The sequence below is a fragment of the Protopterus annectens genome, chromosome 1.part0, assembly GCF_019279795.1.
Source record: "Protopterus annectens isolate FY-2018-M chromosome 1.part0, PAN1.0, whole genome shotgun sequence".
Classification (NCBI taxonomy): Eukaryota; Metazoa; Chordata; order Ceratodontiformes; family Protopteridae; genus Protopterus; species Protopterus annectens.
The window spans coordinates 1770275307-1770299831 of NC_056725.1; the positions used below are offsets into that span (position 1 = coordinate 1770275307).

General features: G+C 40.0%; 1 protein-coding gene across 4 annotated transcripts in view; it reads left to right on the forward strand.

Annotated features, from left to right (window-relative positions):
* The window catches only part of KATNA1 (katanin catalytic subunit A1), a 1196718-nt gene that overhangs the window by 913097 nt on the left and 259096 nt on the right, over positions 1 to 24525 (forward strand). For all 4 annotated transcript variants that reach the window (XM_044069365.1, XM_044069348.1, XM_044069341.1 and 1 more), the window contains one exon: positions 5066 to 5192. In XM_044069365.1, coding sequence (XP_043925300.1) covers positions 5066 to 5192 — 127 coding nt within the window. The remainder of the gene's footprint in view (positions 1 to 5065; positions 5193 to 24525) is intronic.

Sequence of the window (24525 nt, forward strand, 5' to 3'; positions counted from 1 at the left end):
TTACCTACTAACATAGCCACCATGTATCCACCAACTCCCTCCTCATCTCCAAAACTGAAACCTTTGTACTACCTCATACCCCCACTCATAATACTTCACTGCCTATGAATTCCACTACCTGCCTAATTCTCAACACTCTACATCAAGTACAACCATCTACATCCAGACACACACCCATCCCTCAATACAACCCCACCTACAGCACTACTGCAAAACCTCTCCATCCTATACTACCTACATACTTAAACCAAGGACTAAGAGCTATTACCAACTCCTACTAAAGTTCACCAAACTCATAAAGAGTTTACCTAACCTCATAGCCGACTGTGACATCCATCCTAACCCTGGCCCAAGCTCACCAACTACCACTAACCCCATAGATAGAACTCCTACCAACATAAGAAGCTCACATAATGCCCCTAAATCATTTCTAGTCTGCCACCTAAATATCAGAAGTATAAATAGTAAACTCCACTACCTGCATGCACTCCTAGATATGCACTCATAGGTTCATAGGTTCATACTAGGCTATCTGCCCTTGTGGCTCTGATGGATCTAGATTTTGAGGTGAAGCATATTCATCAAATCTGGGTTTGACATGGCCTTGTATGTTAGGCAAAGGTCACCTCTGCTGAATAGAGCTGGAGTTCTTTCAGTCGGGCAGCATAGGACAGATTTTGAGACCCTTTATCCTTTTGGTGAGGAACTTTGTGGCCTCTCCAGCTGCTGCAAGTGTCGGGTCAGATACATTCCGAATGGGGCATTGTACTCAATCATTGGTCTGATGAGTGATGAGTAAAGGAGACTATGACCTCCCTTGATCTAGATGAGAATCCCTTCATGATAAGGTGGGCAATGTAGAAGGACTTCCTAACTACTTTAGCTACATGGGTGTCGAATGACAGACTACTATCAACCTGGGTCCCCAGGTCCCTGATAACTTCTTCTGTGCTCAGTGGATTGCCACCTATTTGGTAGCTAGGGGTAACCTTGTTTTCCGGCGGGTATGACTTTGCATTTTTGGCATTTAACTTTAGGCGTGGCTCTGGCACCAGTTATCCGCTTCTGTGAGACCCTTCTGAAGGATATCTGTGTCAGATGTGTTTTTCTACTATGGCTTGCCAGTTTGCAGTCAAACTTTGTTGTCCATAATACCCTCCTGTGTTTGCTTGTACTTGAAAAGTAGATGCCAAACAAGAGTGGGCCAGGACTGAGCCCTGTGGGACACCACTTGTGACAGGTTTTGAGTCTGACATGGCGCCAGCAACTCTGACCCTGTGGGTTCTGTCACTCAGCCAGTTTGCAACCCATCTTGTGATGTATGGGTTAACATTTAAGCTGATGAGTTTTTCAATGATACCCGAGGGGTATTGTGTATCAGGAGCCTTAGCCAGATCGAGGTAGGCTGTATGGACTGCCTTTCCCTCATCAATGGCTTTGGTGACTGTTTCGAAAAAGTCAACCAAGTTTAAAAGGCATGATCTGCCTTTGACAAAGCCAAACTGGGTTGGATCCAAAGTCTGCAAATTCCCTATGTATTTATTTATGAGGTCCATTATGATCCTCACCTGATGTATTCTGCCTTACAGAAACCTGGCTTAAACCCACTATCCCTGACAATGAAATATTGCCCCCGACTACAATATAATAAGACTTGACCATAAAGGAGGCGGAGTAGCCATCCTATATAAATCCTCTATAGAGTTATCTATGGTTAGCACCCCACTTGACCTAATAACTACCAACACCGAAACAATCTCAAGAATTCAACTTAACAAAAATAAATCTATAAGCATATTATGTAGTTGTATTCCTCCAGGCAATAACATAAACTCCTTAGAAAGCACCCCCCCAATGGTTATCCTCCAACCACCCGCAAGATACAATCATACTTGGGGACTTCAACATCGACTGGACAACTTGTTCAGCACACTTCCCTACCACCCATATTAACTTACATGGTTTTCTCCCAAACTATTACTATCTCCACCAGAATCAACAAACCTAACAAAAAGGAAAGCATCATAGACTGGATCTTAATAAATAACAAACCTCAGCTTTACAAAGCAGGCACCCTACCTGAGCGACCACCTCCTAACCTACATAATTAGGAAAAGAGATGACGTACCCCACCAAACCACCTTTAAAACCCTCAGGTACACAAATAACTTTAACCTAAATAGTTTCCAAGCTGATCTAAGCTTATGCAGATGGGCCAATCTTAAAACACTTCCCTTGACCAAGCAGTTTCAGAATTCAACACCACATTCCTAGCCATCTTAGACAGGTATGCTCCCACACATAGAATCAGAACCAAAAACAAAATAGCACCACGGCTAACCAATACTACTAGACAAAAACTTACTACTAGAAATAGAGCATGGACCTCATAGAGAGCCACCAAATCCCCACAAGCCCACATAACATTCAAACAGATAAGAAATGAAGCTAAACGATCTTTTGTGTTAGACAAGCAAAACTACTACTACAGTTTACAGCAAAAGCACCAAAATCAGCCTCAAAGATTCTGGTCAGGTCTGAATAAGCTGCTCCACCCAGGTAAATCTTCTACCCCCACCCCCTCATCTACCTTACAACTACCCCTGAATTGGTAGCAAATACCTTTAACACTTTTTTCACTGAAACCGTCAAGTCCCTAGCCAATAATCTATCTCCCTCCTCTTCTCCTACAATCTCACCTACTCATATGAACCCCCCACCCTTAAAATTTGAGCCTATCCCCACAGACAATATCAAATCTTTACTTAAGACATTACAATCTACCACCCTTGCAGTCGACCTACTTCCCGCTGAATTTCCTACAAAAGGCCGCTAATGTAATAGTTTACCCTATCTCCATCTTAATCAATCGTACTATTCAAGAATCCTACATCCCCTCCATTTGGAAAATCGCTCACATTATTCCACTTCATAAAGGAGGTAACTCCACAGAACTCTCTAATTACAGACCTATCGCCATACTATCTCCCTTAGCCAAAATAATGGAGAAATGCATACAGAAGCAACTATTAGCCCACCTTACTCACAATTCTCTCCTAGCCTCAACCCAGAATGGTTTCAGACCAGCCCACAGTACAACCACTGCCCTTCTCTCACACAATAAATCACAACCGTAATCAAAACCTGCTCTCCTCTGACCTCTTTCTCGATCTATCAAAAGCATTCGACATGGTAAATCACAACTTACTCTTAGACTCTCTCAAATAACTGTCCATAGATATAACCCAGTGTGTAACTGGTTCCACTCTTACCTGAATGGTCAACAACAAGCTGTCTTGTGGAAAAATGATCTATCCCCCCTTCTACCTGTCACCTTTGGAGTACCCCAAGGTTCTATTCTGGGTCCCCTTCTCTCTATATTCATCAATGATCTGCCCAAAGTTATACCACAGGCAACTTCCATACACTATGCAGATGATTCTGCACTAATCTGCACTGCCTCTATTCCCACAGAATTACAATCCCTAACCCAGACCACCTTCAACAAAGTAGAGAACTGGCTTAATAATCGTCTTCTCCTATTGAACCCAAACAAAACAAAACTACTACTTTTCTCCCAAACACGTAAGCTTAACACCACCAGTAATAACAGTCTCTTCTAACAATAGCACCATAATTTCTCCTGAACCAAACACTAAACTACTAGGTATAATCATTGATAACAATCTGAATTATAATGCCCATATAGACAAAACCATAAAAACAGTAAATAAAAAAATAGGCTCCATGTATAGGATAAAGAAATTTCTAACCCCAACTGCCAGAACCGCCATAGCTCGCACACATCTTCTGTCTTCCCTTCTCTATGCCTCACCCATCCTCACTAATCTATCTAAATCAAACCTCAACAAAATCACCAGCTGCTATAACAATATAGCAAGATTTGCCACAGGCTGCACATACAGAATCCACCATTGTCATAATCTTCACAAATTAGGCTGGCTAGAACTACTCAATCAAATATACTATAACCAACTCATAGTTATTCATAAAATCCTCTACCAACCTACCAGTACCCCGATTCTAACTACAATTATTACCCCCTATAACAACCTAACATCCCTCTGCTCATCCAACAGAATGCTAGTACAAACGACCAAAGCCAACAACTCAGCTGGAGATTCATTATTTTCCAATTCTGCTGGAAAAAAAATGGAACTCCCTTCCTCCAGAAGTAACCACTAACAGCTCCTGACCTCAATTCAAAATATCTCTAAAGACACACTTGCACAGAGTCTGGCGATGTCCATGTCTAAACCCCGACTAACCCATACAATAATGAGACTGAGGTAGACAAAAAATAGTCATGCTCATATCTAAACCCCGACTAACCCAAAACACACCAAGAAACTATTAAACCAAACAGCTCTCAAATGTGTTTACCCTCTTCTCCCACTATAACTTACTATTCTGCCCACACTAATTAAATTCCTTCCAACCTAAACTACCTTCTCTTTTTCATCTTCCTTACTTTCTAACTGAAAATGCTTATCTTATAGACACACCTCTCTTAAAAGATTGTTTTCCCTGTATATATACTGCATCAGCAACAATGCTTTTTTTATTTCCTGTCTATATGTAGCCTTTATATGATTTTTGTCTTTGACCTATTGTTAACTTTCTAGAGATCTTTGTAACCTGCATTTTTTAAATTACTAAACTTTCGTAAATAGATTTTATTGTTAAATCTTAGATATCTTTGTAACCTACATTTTTAATTGTTACTAAATTTTTCGTAATGTGGAGCTTTTTTCCCTGGGCCTTCGCTAAAAATGGATATGTATCCAGTCGGACTTTCCCGGTTAACAAATGTAAAATAAAATTAAATAAATATTAATAGAGGGTACATTTTCACTAATTTCTTTGTGTACATAATCCTAGGAATAATGTTAGAGAAACCTTGACAGTGTGATCTAAGCTTGGGCTTCATAAACTTGTTGAAAGCTAAGAGGTGAAATGTCTAGAACTGTGACTGTTAAAAAAAAGATAGTGTTCACTTGTTTAAATGTAAATGCTTATTTACTATTTTTATATATGTATTCAGGCACGATTCTATGCTCCAACAACCATATTTATTGATGAAATAGACTCTATATGCAGTCGCAGAGGGACATCTGAAGAACATGAGGCCAGCAGAAGAGTAAAGGCAGAACTTTTGGTTCAGATGGATGGTAAGTGCATTATATATATGAATGTCTATATTATTATTACAGGTCTATTTGTTAATATCCTCAAGTCAATTTGAAAACATATGCTGCTGAGGGGATAATTGAACTGCTCTAAACTGAATGGTAGGAGTGATCTAGTGATGCAGGTATGTCTGCTGAAGGTGAAACATTATAGGTTTAGGAAACTTATTTTTTTTTCTAGCCTCTTTCCCTTGTAGAGTAAGCAGGGGGGGGCCCTAAAATAGAATGTTCAGTCATATCCTCAGTCTAGACTATTGACCTGTACAGGAATAGTCTGAGTAGAGACATAATTTTAAACAGTACCCCAGAGGAAATTAAGAGCATTCATTTTGTAAATTTTTCAGAGAGATTAATATTCACATATATGGAACAGACAACCTTTCCTGCTCTATCCCTATCTTTATTTGTAGAATGCCTCTATCCTTGCCAAAATGTTTTGCATGTTAAGCAGTGTGACTCATCTCCTTTAAACGTAAACTAGATGACTGAATTGATATCTGCAGATTTATTCTGGGATTGACCCAAATAATTAGAGAATACGCATGGTAGTGCCAGTATTCAAGAACAAAGGGGACAGTGTCAATGGTGGGCAGTATAGAGGTAATCAGACTTCTGTCATACTGCATGAAGGTTCTGGAGAGGGTGATTGATAACTTTCTACTACTCGGCATATTAATTTAAGATGGGAAATGAGCAGTTCAGATTCATATCAGGATGCATCAAAACTATCCTAATGTTCGCAATGAGACAGATGTTTGATAAGCTAGAAATGAGGAAAGGCATAAACTGGGCATTCCTAGAGTTGGAGAAAGTATATGACACTGTCCCTAGAAAGCTGATTTGGGCAGTCCTGTGGTGGTTTGGAGTCCAGAAACATTGGTAGAATTAGTGCAAGGTATGTACAAGGACCGATTTGACTTTAGTATGAACAGTGTTTGATCTTACATAGGGATTCCCAATGGGAGTGGATATGCATCAGGGTTCAGCTGTCAGCCCACTGCTGTTTATACTGGTAATGGACTACCTTAGCAAACAAGTCGGAGGGAATTCTTAAGATGCCAGTCTTAAGAATTTGGTGGAGAAATCTAAAATGAACAATTACACTAGATTAAAGGGCATGAACAAATGTGTTTTTTGCCACTATTGTAGGTACATCATAGGGGGAACACATTTTATGTTAAATGGTATATTGATCAAGGTTACCAGACACTACAGTTATTGTTTATGCTGCATTATGCCAAATATTTGGGGCGTATTATATTGGAAAAATGGAATGGATATTTAAGCAATGTATATATGAACATATTTATATTATTAGGAGTAGTAGATGTCCTAACGCTTTAGCAAAACACACTATGGATAACCCTGATCATTATTTAAAATTTTTTGTTCTTGAACAAATACAGAGTAATAGGGGTGCTAATTACACTTTATGGCTGAAAATAAGAGAACTATATTGGCAGCTTTATCCTAATGCTTTTTATGGTTTAGGACTGAACGAACAATGTTCATTAACTTGCATTTTAAAATTAAAGGCTTTGTGTAGATAGATTTTTTTAAATAATAGGATTTATTAATATATTTATACACGTGTTTAAATTATTGGATTTGTAATTTAAGTTAAAAACAAGTTTTTTTTATTACATTTATCTTTAAATTTTTAATATCTCGTAGGCACGTGATTTGTTGGAAGTCTATTTAAATCTATTATGCTTGATGATTGTTACTTTTGAAAAAGTCCGATTACAGGACAAAAGTGCTTAACTGGATATTAAATAATTTTTGTGGATATTCAAATGTTTTTTTATTTGGTGAAGTAAAGTCCATTTTACTGGCTTCAATACACCAAGGGTATACACTGTGTATTTTATTGGTTCCCATGCACAGAGTCTGTTACAGTGCTATTTGTGCCATGGTTCAACTGTTCTGTTTGGTTAAGAGTATTACAGCAGCTGACAGAAGTGCTTAGAATAAACAGAGACATCAAAAAGACAATGGTGACTGGCTAAAGTGAAGGGATTTACCAGCCATCCATAAAACTGCTTTTAGGAAAATTTTACTTGAAAACCTGCTGCACCTGAATAGAAAATATCATTGTTAGAAGCTATGTCATAACAAGTCAAGGAAGACGCTTCAGGAAAGATCAGATATGACTTAGAAATTATATTTGGATGAGACCAAGGAGACGCCACTCTGTTCTAACGGACAAAATATGCAGAGCTTTTTCTACACTGAATGGGCCATACATGAACAAAACTGTCATTCTTCTACTCCCTGTGAATGACACCATAAAACAGATCACTTTGAGAATCTTCTGACCCGTGTGATCTCTTTGAAAGATGTTACAGATCAACCTGTATCTGACTGCTTTATAAGATCACTTCTGGACCGTTTACATTTAGAAATAGGATGTGCCATCAGTCAGGCCAAGAATACTGCAGAGCCACATGGCTTACTAGCTGAATTATTAGGGGATGGAGTCTAGAAACTGGTACTGAAGCTTTACTAACTGATTTTCATTATTTGGAGCAACAAAGGAAATTCCAGAAGACTTGAATGCCAGCACTGCCATCTTCATGAAGGGAAAGCCATGTCATTATATGAAGGTAGTCTGTTATCTTGTACTTTCATTGTAAGGGAAATTTTTTGCCCATATTATTCTAAACCATCCTTCCCATTACTTAATTACAGGATTGATTTAAACCATCTTTTGAAACAAAAAAAAAATATTACCAAGGAAGGCCAAGAAAAAAATGGTAAGAGTAATCTGCGCTGGTAGCATAGAAGAATAGAGCCTTGACTACAGTCCAGGTAACGAGTTCAGTTAACAGTTCTGCGCATTAGATAATACAGGCAAGGAGGATGTGCCCATTTTGGGTGTGGGGGGGTCACACTTGGGCACACCTCATGACTGATCCCTGTTGAAACCAAGAACATGTAGGGGGTTGTTTTTGTGGCATGGCAGTGGTGGTAAAATAAACCACAACTCCATTGCCCATCCTTCCACGAGATGTGAACGAGAGCAGGAACCTGGGCACATATATTTAAAAAAAACACACCTCAGCAGTAAGAAACTACCTGAGGGTACCTAAATTTCCTCAATGGCCCTGACCTTTGTCCAAATAAGACAATGGGAGGTAATTCAGGTCAGCAGACCCAGTGAGGAGCAGTACCTGGAGCAGCTGATGGTCAGCTGTGGAAAGTAAAAAAAAATAAAAAAGGTAAAAGTGGATTGCAGTTTATGGATGATATTGGCAAGATGTGGTTCTAATGCCAAATTCATCCAGATTCAAAGTTTTTTGTCTGAACATATGACTGTCAGCATTTGCTAGAATGTACAAAAACAGACCCATACATAGTCCAGACTGTCTGTATTTATGGCATCAGTTATCCTCATTTTGTGTTTTCCCATCAGCCTATCTAACTCTCACAGCAGACAAATTTTACAAGTGGTACGGGCAAAGAATACAAAATAGATGAAGGGATTTTAAATACTGGGTGTGTGCATCTGAAAGTCAGCATTTCCTGGACATCTGTCATTTTCCTGTATGTAGTACACTGCCGACTGTACCATTTTGCATACAGACTTAGACTGGACCTGCAGGCTGCACCAAATTCATTTGCAGAGGCCTGCTTCATTCAGTCCTGGGTAGCAGGAGGCTACCTAGCTTTTTGCCTGTGGGTTATAGAATATTAGAGCACAGCATGGCTGAGCCAGTGTTGTAGGTGCTGAGTTTATTACATTTCAGTGCTAATTTACTATTTTAATATTGCCGTGAAGCCAGTTTATAAGAAAGAAAAAAGTCATTCTCTCTTCTTGACACTGCCCTCTTGAGTGTGCCATCCTTCAGATGAGATGTTAAACCACAGATCTGATGTTATCCATGTCATTATTCCTCACAGAAGGATGTACTATCTGACATCTGATCCGAGCCAGCAACTTATCACAGACAGATCCAAGGTTCAATCTCTTCCATTTCCCATAAACCCCTGCTGCGCTTTAACCCTCAGATCTTGTTTGCCAGGAATGTGCTACAGATGTGCTTCACCAGGCTGTTGCTCAGTTAAATGCTTTATCTTGTATTTGCAGGTTTTTGGGGGTATTTTCAGCTTGTGTAGCTTTAGTTAATAGTTTACCTCCCCTCCCGTAGATTTGTTGGTGTGGTTGTAGTTTTCCCTTCACCCACTAGCCTGGACAGACATTGCCTCTGATCAATCAGTGTTAAACATCATTTCCAGGGGTTATTTCATTCCTTTTTTGGAACCCCCCTCCTATATAAAGATATCTCCCCAAAATCCCACCCTGTCAGAGGGAACTGGCCTTCAAGGAAGTTCAACAACTTCAAAAAGCCATCCAAGAGGTCCCGGCAGGGCAAAGAGGATCCGGAACTTACTCTTGCTTCTTTTTAGTGCCAAAAAAATAAATAATGGGGGAACCTGCATCCTATTTTGGACTTCAGTAAGTTGAATCAGTCGGTCAAGAAGTCCATGTTCCGGATGGTCACTGTTCAGTCCATTCCACTGTTCAGTCCATTCTGCCTGTCTTGCACAAGGATGACTGAATATGCTTCATGGATCTCCAGGACGCTTACCATCATATCAAGATAGACAGGCGCTGCAGGAGTCATCTTCGCTTCTGATTAGAGGCCAGTCATTCAGTTCAGAGCCCTACCCTTTGGACTCACCATAGCCCCCTGGGTGTTTACCAAATGTATGGCAGTGGTAGCAGCTCACTTGTGGCTGCAGGATTTCAGGTATTTCCATACCTCGACTATTGGCTCCTCGAGGCACTCTCAAGGCATCAACTGTCACAAGCCATCCATTATGTCAGTCTCCTGTTCAGTCACTTGGGGATTACTGTCAGTCTTTTGAAATCGAATCTGGTCCCCATGCAAAAGTTGGCATTCAAAGGAGTCCAGCTGGACTCTGTTTCAGAGATTGCAGCATTACCTCCACACATAGTTCAGTTAATCCGGGAGCAGGTCATGCAGATCTTAGATCTGTCACATTCTCGGGTTCACTTGATTCTTTGGATCCTAGGATCCATGGCTGCATCCATTCAGCTTGTTCCTGTAGCGAGGTATCATATGCGAGTTTTCCAGTGGCCCATGATGGACCAGTGGTTGGTTCTATCTCAACCCATGTCAGTGTCCATAAAACTGACACCTATGTGCAGATGGCACCTTCTTTGGTGGCTTCATTCTCAGGATCATCTCCTAGGCAGGCCCTTTTCTCTTCCTCCACCCAAGACCACAGTGACCATAGACGCTTCCCTGTTGGGGTGGTGGGCATTTCTAGGAGAGGACGGTCCAAGGCACTTGGTCCCTTGTAGAGACCAAGTGGTGCACAAATATTCTAAAGATGAGAGCAGTCCTACTGTTATTCCAAAGACATGCATTTGGAGCATTTCTCCCCGGGCCTCCGCTGAAAACAGGATCTGTGGAACCTAGTCGGACATTCCCGGTCAACAAATGTTAAATAAAATAAATAAAAAAATAAAATAAATATTGCAAGCCTTTCAGGACTGCCTCCCTCTGGAGACAATTGCAGTTCAGACAGACAACATGGCAGTGGTCTGGTATGTTAAGAAGCAGGGGAGAACACTATCTTACCCGTTGTGCAGATAGGCCATGAGAGTGTGGGAATGGGCGATGTCTTCCAGGTGCTTTCTTCTTGCAACATATTTAACCGGGTATTCCAACGTGTTGGTCGACAAACTCAGCAGATTCATCTCGAGTCCTCACGAGTGGTCACTCAATCCCATGGTGGCAAAGCAGATTTTCGACTGTTGGTGTCAGCCGTGCTGCGACCTCTTTGCCTCCCCAACCAACCACAAATGCAGCATGTACTTTGCCCTGATCTCCCCTTCTGGGAGTCACAGAGGGATGCTCTAGTCCATGATTGGACTCTGGGTCTCCTTTATGCTTATCCTCCTGTCCCTCTAATTCCCAAGGTTTTGCAGAAAGCACAGCACCTGAAGACATCCCTGATCTTCATTGCCCCTTTCTGACCTCGTCAACAGTGGTTCCCCTTTCTCGGGTCTCATCTGTGGTAATCCTCCCTGGGTACTGGTTTCTCTTCCAGGTCTGATCTCCTATCCTTCAGGGCTTCCTCTTCCAAATCTTTGGACCCTTCGTTTAACCACATGGTTTCTCCAATTCCAGTGATTTTGAAACAGTCCAGGCTGGCTTCTCCCATCAGGCGTATTACCCTAGCCTCCCAGAAACAATCCACCAGAAAGGCTTGTAGTAGTAAATGGAAGAGGTTTTCTGTCAGGTCTAAGAGCAGGAATCTGGAGCCTTTTTCTGCCCCTGTTTCAGATATCCTTCTGTTCTTGTCCTCACTTTTCCAGGCATGGGCAAGTTTCTCTACTATTAAGCACCATTTTGACAGCGATTTCTAACTTCCATGAGAATAGTGAACCTACTTTCTTTTCCAGATTTTGCAAAGCATTCATGAAAGGTGTTTTCCTTCTAAGACAGCCTGTTAATGACCCCTTGCCTCCTTGGGACTTAACTTTAGTGCTGAAGTTTCTGACTAAGAGTCCCATTGAACCGGCCAGTTTGTGCGATTTCAAATTCTTGTCATGGAAAACTGTCTTCCTGGTTGCCATAACTGGCCAGGAAGGTTTCTGAATTGCAAGCTCTTTCCATTACTCTTCCATATATGATCTTTCACAAGGACAGAATCTCTCTCAGGATGAATCCCTCTTTGTCCAAGGTTGCCTCTGAATCCAATCTAAACTAATATATTCAATTGCCAGTGTTCTTTCCTAACTATTCTAACAAAGGAGAGTACATTTTACATACCTTGGATGTTCACATGTAGTTACAATTTTATCTACATGGGACCAAACAGTTTTGCAAATCAGATCAGTTCTTTGTGGCCTTTTCCCCTAACGGACCTGGACTCCTGGTTTCTAAGGTGGCTATTTCTAAATGGATTTCTAGCTGCATTTCTATAGTTTGACAGCCATCTTGAGGTTCCGGGAAAAATTAGAGCTCATTCTACTAGGTCCATGGTTACTTCCTCAGCGTTCATGGCCAAACTCTCTACCGATGACATTTGTGCTGCTGTCACTTGCTCTACTCCTCACACCTGTATATCTCATTACAAGCTGGATCTGGTTTCCAGGAGCAGGGCTTCCTTTGGTTCCACAGTGCTCCGGCCATGTCCTTCCTTGAGACCTCCCAGGATATATGGTAGCCGAGGACTCTGACCCTTTTGTGAGGAATAATGACATGGATAGCATCAAATAGAGTTATGTACTTATCATAACTTGGCATCTGTGTTATACTATGTCATTATTCCTCACATTTCCCTCCGCCATCCCCTTTCTTGTTGGATTTTCTAAGGAGGTTGGAGTGTTGAGGTGGGGGTTAATTCTCCTTTCTATATTTGGACTTCTAGCTTTGTTAGCAAACTCGATCTGAGGGTTAGAAGGCAGCAGGGGATTATGGGAGAGGGAAGAGCTTGAGCCTTGAATCTATCTGTGATAAGTTGCCAGCTCTTATCTGATGTCTGATCCTAGACCCTTCTGTGAGAAATAATGACATAGGATAACACAGATGCCAAGTTATAGTAAGTACATAACTTTTTCCCTCTGCTCAAGTCTGTTGCGGCTCAAATTGGATATATGCACATATCGAGAATAGTAGGGGGTTCTTTATTGATAACAGCTTATATACCCTATTTACATTATTTACAATATATACATTATTTACAATTGCTTACGTCTGACATTACAATATTGTATAATTTCATATATTTCAGTTATTTTCCCCCACTCCTTTTTTCACAACCAAACATGTATGTTTTTCATAATTTCAGCTAATACCCATTTCTCATTGTATTTTCTCATTCAGTTTTTCATTCCATATGACCCACAAAACAGAAAATGTATCAATTTTTTTTCACTTCCTTTGTTTTTGTTGCCATAATATCCATATTCTATCATGTTTATATATTTCACAATTTTAGCATCATTCAGTATATTAATTTCATATATTTTTCCCACAATTCACTCACTCATACAATTTAAGAAAAGGTGTTCCATTGCCTCAATCTCCCCATAATAGTTATATACCCTCCCCGAATCATTTTATAGGGTATCTTTAACCTCCACATAAAATCTTTATATTCATACATTTTTTGCTACATATAAGCCTTATTTTAATTGCATTTCTTTTTTCATTATCCAAGTTTTCCAAGGATAAATATGATAACATTCCCTCATTACAGTTTCATACCATTCTTTTTTGTTTTTTTCCTGCACTTCCTATTTTCAATTTCCACATCTTATTTTGATATTCTTTAATCTCATTATTCTTCCATCTTTTCCCCATATCTTAAACTTCCCAAACATCTTTATATTTGATTTTCATTACATCATTTACTATGTTCCTCTTTTCTTTTAATCCCCTCAATACTTTATATAACTTCAACAAAACTGCATGTGCTATAGGGTTTATTAACTGTAGTCCTCTTCCTTCCTGAGCATACAAAATTCCTCTCTACAAGATTTAATCTTGATCCTCATATAAATGAAAATACAATCAACAGCAATTCTTTTTAATACTTAGATGTGATCATATATACGCTTGCCAAATAAGCAGTCTTATCTAACAGAATTTATTAAATAAACCTTTTTCTTAAATGATAATCTATATAGCCACCAAAATATACATATCTCTCTCAACTTTTGTATCAGTCTCTCCCATTGTTTCCTTTTTCATATTAGCCCCAGATATTATTCCTAGAATAGCTACCTCTTCATCCTTAAAGTGAATACCTTCTAACTTGTCCAAAAATCCAGTTCCTTATTTTTTATCGTTATTGATGAATAGACCATGTATTTAAGTACTTAATTTTCTAATTCCTTGTTCTGTCCGTTTCTTGTTTTTAGCAATTAAAACTACATGTCTGCATGAGTAAGAATAACTGTGACATAAATCACCTCTATTAATCCTGTACCTTGCTATTTTCAGTTCTGTATTCATTGTGTTTAGTTATATCCATAACTAATGCAAGTAAGATACTGCTTGCTGGACAACATTGTGTTATCCCACATTCTGCTGTTTGCTTAACCATTCGTTTAATATTTTAATGATATTCACATATACTTATCTTATAATTTTTATTATTTTATTGCATACATTATAATCTCTTAATGTACTCCGTAGTTCCTCATATTGTATTTTATGACGTGCTTTATTAACATCTCCAACCAAATACTTTAGTTTTTGCTTTTTTATTTATAATGCCATGTATTACCTCTCTTAATACCCATAAGAAATTCTGATTTCCTTTCCCTTTCCCATAAACATAGGTTCCATCAGTCTGCCCACACCTTTTCCTAATCTTTTCCCTGTTACTCTCAAAAATATTTTATAATCTGCATTGTTTAATAATATTGGTCTCCAATTCCTAATATCTTCCTTCTTTCCCTTCTTCCATATAAATGCAATGGCCCCCATACATTTCTCTTTTTCATTTATCCCTTTTTCTATCCATTTATTCAAAACTTCTACACAATATACTTTTTGCCTGTGTTTCGTATTATAATACTTATGATATTCAGTTTCGTCTAATCCCGTAGCTTTCTCTAGATCCAAGTCTTTTAAGATTTCATCAAACTCTCCTATCTCTTCTTTACTTATTTACTTCCCATATCTGTCTTTTCTGTCTTCTTAAATGTATTTTTATATACTGGCCTATATTAACTCAAATGTTTTTCTTGTGTATTCACCTTAATCTCCTTCATTGGTTTCCAATTCTCTTATTACCCTTTCATTTTCTCTCACCATTTTACTCAGTTAGCCTCTGCTACTTTTTTCCCTTTTAAAAGGTACCTTTGCTTGTATAACATTTTAAATCTTCTCGATTCATTTCATGTATTTCCCCCTCCTTTCCATAAATGTTTTATTTCTAAATATGTATCTGAATACTGTCTGACTTAGCCTATATTTCTTTTCTTTCTCTTTTCATCGCTTGACATTCTGGAAAAAATATATATTTTTTTCCCTTTAAAACTTAACCAGCAATCAGTCCATTTGTTATAAAATATTCGCATTTCTACACAGTCTTTCCATAATTGATCAATTTCTTCTTTCTTGCTTGTTAATCTTTGTTGTTCAATTTTTTAATACCTTTATCTATCTTATAGTTTTTCCTTTTATTTAACTTCTACCCATACAGCCATATGGTCTGAGAAACCCGTTTCCTTTGTTACTTTGAAAATTATAAAAAAAGGATGAGATGATATAAAATAATCAGTCTCTGTTTTTAATCTCATTTCTTTTATATGTCCAATGTATATTATTCCATATATATAACTTTCTGCTTTTCATTATGCCATATACTGTATTAACATCATTCCCTTCTTTCTTTCTTTAAATCACAATTAAAATCTCCTACCAGAATTATTTCCATATTTATTTCTACATAATTTAAGATTTTTTTGAGCATTTCCTCTCCCTTTTTTAGGGACATATACATATATTGCAGTAATTATATATATCCTTTTAACTAACACTGTTATTTTACTTAACTAAAGTAATAATGTAAGACCTTAACTGTTTCATTACATAACATAGTAATCCCTGAACTTGTATATTTTCCCATATTCTTTTCCATCTGCTTCCTTCCTTTTTCCATTAAGATTCTTGTATCCTGTAAGATAATTACATGCATATCAAGTAGCATACACCATTCCAATACACCTAACCTTTTTTTTTTTACATTTTTTTATACTATTAACATTTATTGATAACATTCTCGTTTTCTTCCAGATTTATTATATTTTCATCTTACCCCTTATCTTTTTAATTTTCTTTCATAATCACACTTTTAAATTTTCTTTTCTTATTTTTCATCCTTCTCCCTATTGATTTTTTTTTTAGATCTTACTATTTTCCAGTTACTATCTTCCTCTTCACTTGTTTCCAGTAATAATTCCCCATCTTCATTATTTTCATTTTCTTTATACTTCGTGTTTGTATTTTCTTCTTGTATGGTATTTTGTTTTCTTTGTTCATACTTTACATTTTTAGGTATACCATGTACATATTCCTGTGTCCGCTCTTCTTGCTCAACATGTAAGCGTTTATCACAGTTAACTGAGTCATGTCCTGTTTTCCCACATTTTTTTGCACATCAAATCACATTTCTTAGCTTCATGCCCCACTTTTCCATGAACAAAACACGTTCTCTTATCACAATTACTTAAGTGATCACTCTTTCCACAAAAAAAAAGTTTTTAGCTGTCCCTTATATCTTAACTTCTATTTCCTTCAACAGTTATTATACTTGGAATATGCACAATATTATCCTTTCCATCTTCAAAATTATCCTACAATCCCACCCCGGTCCATAAAACTCTATCCATCATACATTTTTGTAATGTCCAGCACTTCTTTGCATACAGTTTTTAAACCGTTGTTCAATGCTTCCTTATTCACTTCTGTTTGAAATTTTACAGTAGTTCTCTTTTTAGTCTCTGTTAAAAGTCTTCACCACATAAGAGTTCCATGGGCTAGTCTTTTTTTTTTTCAAACCTCTCTAAGAAATGGTCCGTATATTACCCAGTCTTAAATACAAAAACTCTGCAATAACTGTGTCCCATACCTCATCTTTCAGGTTTTTTCTTCCTTAATACTGAGGCGTAAAACAAACTTGTTCATGACCTCTCTTTCTCCCTCTCTTTTTTTCTTGCCTTCATTCAGCATCATCATACAGTTTTTTGCTTTCTGTAGCGTCTCACATCTTCCTCATGAATTCTGTCCTTAATGTTGCTCTGAGATGCTGCCACCTCCCTTTTTTCTAGTTCGCTCTGCATAATCATTCCTTTAAGGTAATTATCCCGCAACCCTGTGGACTGGAGGGTTGTAACAACTCAGTATTGTGTTACAACCTATGACTTCAAGGTTATGCTGAAACAAGTCCTCTGAACCATCTGAAAATCCTTCTAACTCCTTCGGCTGCTGTTTAAAAGGCTCATCCACCTTTTCTAGTACTTCCAACACAACATCATCTCTTCTGAATGCCTCCTTAACTTCCGATTCCTTCTCCAACACAAATGACACCTGTGCTGACCAACAATCGGCATTTAAAACAGAAACCTCACTCTCTGGAACCTCCGTGCTTACTCACCAACTTCCTGCTTCTCTGGGCTGCCTCTGCACCCAGAACGGAAGATGGGAAGTGCAACTGCAAAACATCTTCCCTGTACGCACATGAGTAGAGGAAGTTCTCCAATGCCTCTAACCATATTTCCCATAGTAATTTAAATACCACCTCTCTTCTCCATTAAAAAGAGGCCAGTAGCTTAATTGGACTAACCCAGTCAACAAAGGATTAAAAAAAAATTTCTAGTACTGTAACTGCACTAGTCAAATAATTACCCCACAGGTAATTATTTATTGTTATATTTCTTGCACTTTAGTAGAGTTTCAAAGCCGAACTGTTTCCACTGCTGCTGCTGTAGTTCTTAATTGCATAGTCTACTAGTTTTACAGAACAGTAGTATCTTGATTGTGTGGTTTCTCTGCACTTGAGCTCTAAAACCAGCATTTTTAAGAGGGTTTTCTGACTGCACTTTTGTGGCAGAAGTATGCGGTAGCAAACCTATCTGCGTTGGGGGCTTCTGGCTGAAAGTTTGCGTTTTTTCCTGATTAGTCTGTACGCCTTGGTGTTGTAAAACTTGATCTGATGTTGGCAGTCTTCGTTCATTCTTGACTGATGGGTTCGGTTCCAACCTCTCGGAACTGACTCTGCCATTATACATAGCTCGCTCCAGCCAAAAACTTTCGAACTAAGGCTCTACCCACAATGCTTCTCTCCCCATTACCTCAGATCTTGTTTGCCGCATAGAAAATTGGACGTGTCAGCTGATGCTCTCAGCTAAGTGCTTTAGAGGTCTTCTTTTCTAAAAATATTTGTTTAAAATTTTTGCTAGATAGTTTCACAAAATATTTGCTAGATAGTTTCACAACCTTGAGTGCGTGACTGTTTTTCTGACTCTTTCTACCCACCCCTTTTTACCTTTCTGTAACTCTTATTACCTTTGCTGGTAAGAGGCCTCCTCCCTTCTATTACCATTGGTAGTCAGTCATACCATTGCTGATATCCTCTTTTCCCTTTTTCCTTCCTTTAACCATCTGAGTATTTTTTCTATACCATTGTTGGTATATCCAAAAAAAAAATCCTTTTCTTTCCTTCCTCTCGTGTGTGTGTGTGTGTGTGTGTGTGTGTGTGTGTGTGTGTGTGTGTGTGTGTGTGTGTGAGATGACCTAACTAACTTTTTTATTATGGCAGAGAAGCAAAAGGGGGCATCAGGATTCAAGCAGTGTCAAGACTGTGGCAGATATAAGCCCAGTTCTTATGGGCATATTTCCTGCGTGTACTGTTTGGGTGCCCCTCACTTGGACTTGACTTGTACTATTTGTTAGGGCTTTAGCCCCCCATACTTTAGCAGAGAGGTGCAATAAGCTTATTTTGAAAGGCTTATTAAAATGTCCTTTTACTGAAGCTGTACCTAAGGTGGACACTTCAAAATCTCCTAAACTTGATGTAAAGAAAAGAAGCCACTCTCTGCCAACCCTCCCCTACGGCACATGAAACAAAGTCACAAACGCCACAGGTTCCGACAGTTTCTTCTGAACCGAGAGCCAAAGTACCAAAATTGGCAAAATCATCACCTCTGGCACCAAAACTAAGTCCTCATCAGTCATTGAACCGCTCAGACTAAAACCTCCTCGGCACCAACCACTACTTTGGCACCGACAATAGTTTCTGTTCAACCTCCACTGCCCTCTCATTCAGTTCCATGGTCCCCTTCCATACAACAAGGCAATCTGCCAGTTATTCCTAGGACTTAGATATTCCGCTTCAGTGGACCCCTTTTTGGGTCTTCAACCAAGCCCCTTTCTGGATAGGCCTGTATCCCCTTTGGGAATGTCAGTCTGCTCCTCCAGGAGTCTATCAGAATTGGACGTAGTCAGATTAGTGGATCAGCTTTTGGCAGCCAGAGGCCTCCATGCACCATCACAAACCTCTCTCCCACCTGGAACTGAGGCTTCTTTTCCAAGGGCTCAACAGTTTATCCTCCTTCAACCTCATTTTAGAGCTTGGAGCACCCCACTTCACTCCTGGTGCCAGTTACCTCTGTGCTGATGGTGGATTTCATGTTTGTGCTGAAGTCGACTCTGTGGTCTTTGGCTCCTTAGGATCAGTCACATACCAGGACAGTGGTTTGGCTGTCTGTGCCAAGATCCTTGGACCATTTCCGGTTGTTTCCACAGTGCCATCTGTGGCTCTCAGGGCCATGGAAGTTTTAAGCCCTCTCTCGGCTCCTACTCTGTGTGGCGGCTCATCATAGTGGGGTGTGACTCTGGTTCTCTTCTGGCTTCATCCACCAAGATAAATCCCCCATAACATCCCATCTGTGTTGTCTGTCTTCATTCATTCTTGACATCCCACCCTCCTGCCCCCTCCAAAAGACTCCTGGAGGTTCGGACCTAGTTCTAGGATGTTATAGGGTTATATCTTCGGGCTTGTGTGTTCTTAACTATTAGGCAAACTCTATCTGAGGTAATGGGGAGAGAGGCATTGCGGGTAGAGCCTTAATTCGGGAACTTTTGGCTGGTGCAAGCTATGTGTAATGGCTGAGTTGGTTCCGAGAGGTCAGAACCGACCCCATCATTCAAGAATGAATGAAGGTTGACAGCAGGAATGTTATAAGAACATAACTTTTTTTTTTTCTGGTTCTGTAGAAGCCCAGTGTTTGCACTAGGCTGATCTCTGCACAGCGGTGGTTGACAATGCATTGTATAGACTCAAATGCTATCAAGTTAAAATTTCCCTTAGAATAACTATCTCTGCAACCTTTTCCAGCCCTCCTGCTGCTCTAGGAGCATGAGTTGCGCACAGAGCATCATTACTTTGTTGAATAGCTGCAGTTCACAATGAATATAGCACCCATTCTTCACCCGTGTGCTATCATCCCAGTCTAGGTAAATCTCCTACTCTTCTCCGTGGTTAAAACCCATAGTAAAAACCTGAAACCATGGATAGGCACTTTACTGCTCTATGGCCACCCTGGGGACATGGGCATCCTCAGGCAGTGTAGCAATTGCCTTGTATGTACTGACAACCACTTAATCCTGAAACAAACACAGTATCTGAGAGATGTAGTTAAACTATGAAAATTGAGAAATGACTTGCATACTGACAAATCAAATGCTAAACAGGTTGCCAGCACACACACACATTATCTCCCTCATTAATAAGGTCTTGACACACAAACCCACATATTGCAGAGGTACTCGGAAGTGACTTACCAAAACCTCAGAGGCCTCCCAGATGCTTCACTCAGAAGCCACATACAAACAAAACCTAGTGCACACTAACCACTACACACAAAAATGCACGTCAGTGTCATCAAAGCAAACCCCTAAGAGGAAACACCACACATTCAAACATCTTGGGCATAGGAGACTTCATGAGACACACAGATGCTCCCCTCACCAGGTTGGATAAAGTGAGGGATATAATCAGTTGCCTGTCAGGCACCAGAATTCACCAGATCATGCAGACACTTAGGTCAATCAATAAAAAATACCAATATGACTCGTAGTCCATGTGGGTGTGAATGACCTAACATGTACCTCACTGGGCTATATGAAGAGAGACGTGATGGACCTCTTTGAATATGTGGCACATGGTGGTATGAACCTCACATTGAGCCGCATTCTACCCTCTGTTGTTCAGGGCTGCGAGTCTAAACAAGAACTTCACTCCTTGGAAGCTCTGCTCCCCCTGGAGAATGCTGATGTATGTGCAATTACAGAGAAATGGTTGAAGGCTGTAGAAAGCACCCTAGCAGTGCAAGACTGCAGTGCCTGTCATGCATTCAGACCACCCTGAAAAAAAAAACACAGGAGGAAGCGTTTCCATTTACAAAAACAATCACACCTCTAGATTTGGTCAAGCAAGATGACTTGCTTGAGCTACTCCATGTCAAGCTTGACAATAGGTAAAATACCCCACCATATCACTGCTAGCTACAGGTCCCCAACCATAAACTATGAAAACTACTACATGTACCTGAAGTTACTAGAATCGCATACCATCCAGCCAAACACAATACTCTTGGGCAATTTTAAGTACCCCTGCATAAACTGGGAAACATGTATGACCACTAACATGCAGGCTTAGAGATTCCTGGACCTTGTCAATGCAAATACTCTCGAACAGCTGGTCTGCACTTCACTAGGGGCTCACAAATATGGAGGAGCATTGCACCCCCCCCCCCATAATTTCCTCATTTGTAAGATTGGATCATAAATTGGTCTCCTTTGAAATAAATGTAACGGTAGAACGCCCATCAAACCCTAAAGAATGTTTATAAGGCAAATTACCTTCTATTGAGTAGCATAGATAATTTTAAAGCTCCCTCTAACCCGAAAACACAGAGGCCTATGCAGAAGTATACACAGAATGCCCTGTGCAACCCCTTAAACAACTGCATAGAAACCGCAAAACCTGACCCTACTAAACCCATGTCTAGTCAGAAAAACAAGCCACCCTGGTGGACCCCAGCATAACTAGACTATACAACAGAGGGAAGAAATTATTTTCTTGACATAAGAGGGAGGCTACACGACAGAGCAAAAAATTATTTGTTAGTCTCAACAGGCAAATCAGAAAACTAATCAAGACTTCAGAAGTTAAATACAAGGCTAAAATAGCATCCCAAGTGAAGGATAACTGCAAAGTATTTTTTAGTTATGTCTGAAATCTTAAGGGAAATGCTCAACAATGTACTGAGTTAGGAGAAAATTACATAGAAGAAATGGAAGTTGCGGGAACAGTGCATGCAGATAAGGAATGAGGTTTGAAAGAAGGCAGGATTTGAATGAGCTGTGTAATGTTTGACTGACGGTGACTGGATAGATAAGTGATTTTAATTGCAACTAAAATTGTCAATTTGGTTTGTTTTTATTTACATAAATGTATGATTGCCTGTGTCTTAAGTGATAATTTAATGAAGATGTTTCTTGCTTAATAAAAAGTTATGTGAAACGATTACCCCAAAAAAACTGTGCTGAGTTGGCTGTAGATGGCACAACCAACACTCAGCCAGAAGAAATAGCAAACCTGTTGGCCAATAAATTCAGCTCAGATTTCACCCCCACATCACCTCTGGTCACTCCCCATGAAATACTCCCTACCATTCCTTTTACTGTTATCACAAAAGAACAGGTCATCACTGTTCTCTCTAAAGCTAAAAAACATGGCATCAGTAGGCCCTAATGGAATCCCAGGGTGCCTGTTAAATAGTTTGAAACATGACCTAGCAGACCCACTTGGATCTCTGTTTAACCAGACAGATGGGCTTTGTCCCAGTAGAGAGGAAGACAGCAATAGTCATCCCTCTGCACAAGGGGGGGCATCAACTGACCCAGGAAACTACCAACCCATAAGTCTGACTAGCCTCATATGTAAGGCTGTGGAAAGGATAATCATGGATCTGATTAACCAAGACCTAGTAAGTCTCCAGACTCTAGCTCCAACCCATTTTGGCTTCGTTAAGGGCAGGCCTTGCCTATTCAGTCTTGTAGACTTCTTTGAGAAGGTCACCAAGGCTATGTATGTGAGGGTAAGACTGTACATACTGCATACCTTGACCTGGCCAAGGCATTTTACACAATATCCCACTCTGATATTAAAGATAAACTCTCAGAATTGGGCATAAACCTGTACAGCACCAGATCAATAGCCAAATTTCTCACAAATAGGGCACGTGGTAAGAGTGGGGGAATCCACATCCAGCAAGAGGCCAGTCACCAGTGGAGTACCATAGGGCTCAGTGCTGGGCCCCCCTCCTGTTTGGGATATACTTGAGATGTCAAGTCAAATGTTGATCGCCTTTGGCTGACCAACTTTGTTGATGACTGTAAGTTGAGGGCAATCAGTCTCCCCAAACAGAGTTGATATCCTACAGAAAGGTCTGACGCAGGTTAATGATTGGTGTCAGAGCCATTGCCTCAAACTAAATGTGAAGAAGTGCATAATTATACCCTTTGGGAAATCAAAACCCCCTGCAAATCACAACATTGATAAACATGCTCCTAAGATATCTCTATGCTTGACGCTATCCTCCAAAAAAAGGAAGCCAATCTGGTGGTCCCCTGCCATAAACAAACTGTACAACAGATGGAAGAAACTGTTGCAAAAGAGAGTAAAATCCCATGAGTGGAGGAGCTCCCTGGTCAGCCTCAGAAAGAAGTTGAGATCCCTTATAAGATCCTCCATAGCTAGCTACGAAAATAAAATAGTCACTAATTCCAAGGACAACCACAAAGCATTCTATAGCTATGTCAAGAATCTCAATGGCAACACCCAGATCTGCTCTGAGTTACAGCACAAAGGCAGGAAAATTACGGAACCAACTGATATTGCCAACATCCTGGCAGATAGGTTCAGTGCTAACTTAACCCCCCTCACCCCCTAAAGGGCCCATATCTATACAGGAAGAATGCAGAGTCCCTGTAACCACAACTACGCAGGTGAAAGCTGCACTCTCTAAAGCCAAAAACACAGCATCCATGGGACCGGACATCATCCCAGGCTGCGTTTTACACGAACTTCAGAATGAACTGGCTCCCCACTTAAGCACCGTGTTCAATAATTGCCTCGCATCAGGCTTTGTGCCCACTGAATGGCGCACAGCAACAGTTATCCCACTCCACAAAGGGGGAGTCACCACTGATCCCGGGAACTATAGACCTATTAGTCTGACGAGCCTTGTCTGCAAAGCCATGGAACGTATCATCATGGAACTCATAAACAAAGAGATTGGTAACCTCCAAACTCTGGATCCCACCCAGTTCGGGTTTGTGAAAGGCAGGTCATGCCTCCTGAACCTGATCGACTTCTTTGAGGCAGTCACCAAAGCCGTAGATGAGGGTAAGGTGGTTCACACAGCCTATCTTGACCTCGCCAAGGCTTTCAACACCATCCCCCATTCTGGAATTATAGCTAAACTCACTAAACTAGACATAAATCCCTACGTCACAAGATGGGTTGCCAACTGGCTTACTGACAGAACCCACACTGTAAAAATTGCAGACTCCAAATCTGACCTCAAACCAGTGACAAGTGGAGTACCACAGGGTTCCGTCCTGGGACCGCTCCTGTTTGGTATGTACTTCTCTGAAGTACAGGCTAACACAGAAGGCCTCTGGCTAATGACGTTCGCAGATGACTGCAAACTAGGAGCCATAGTCAAGTCCCCAAATTATGTTAACATCCT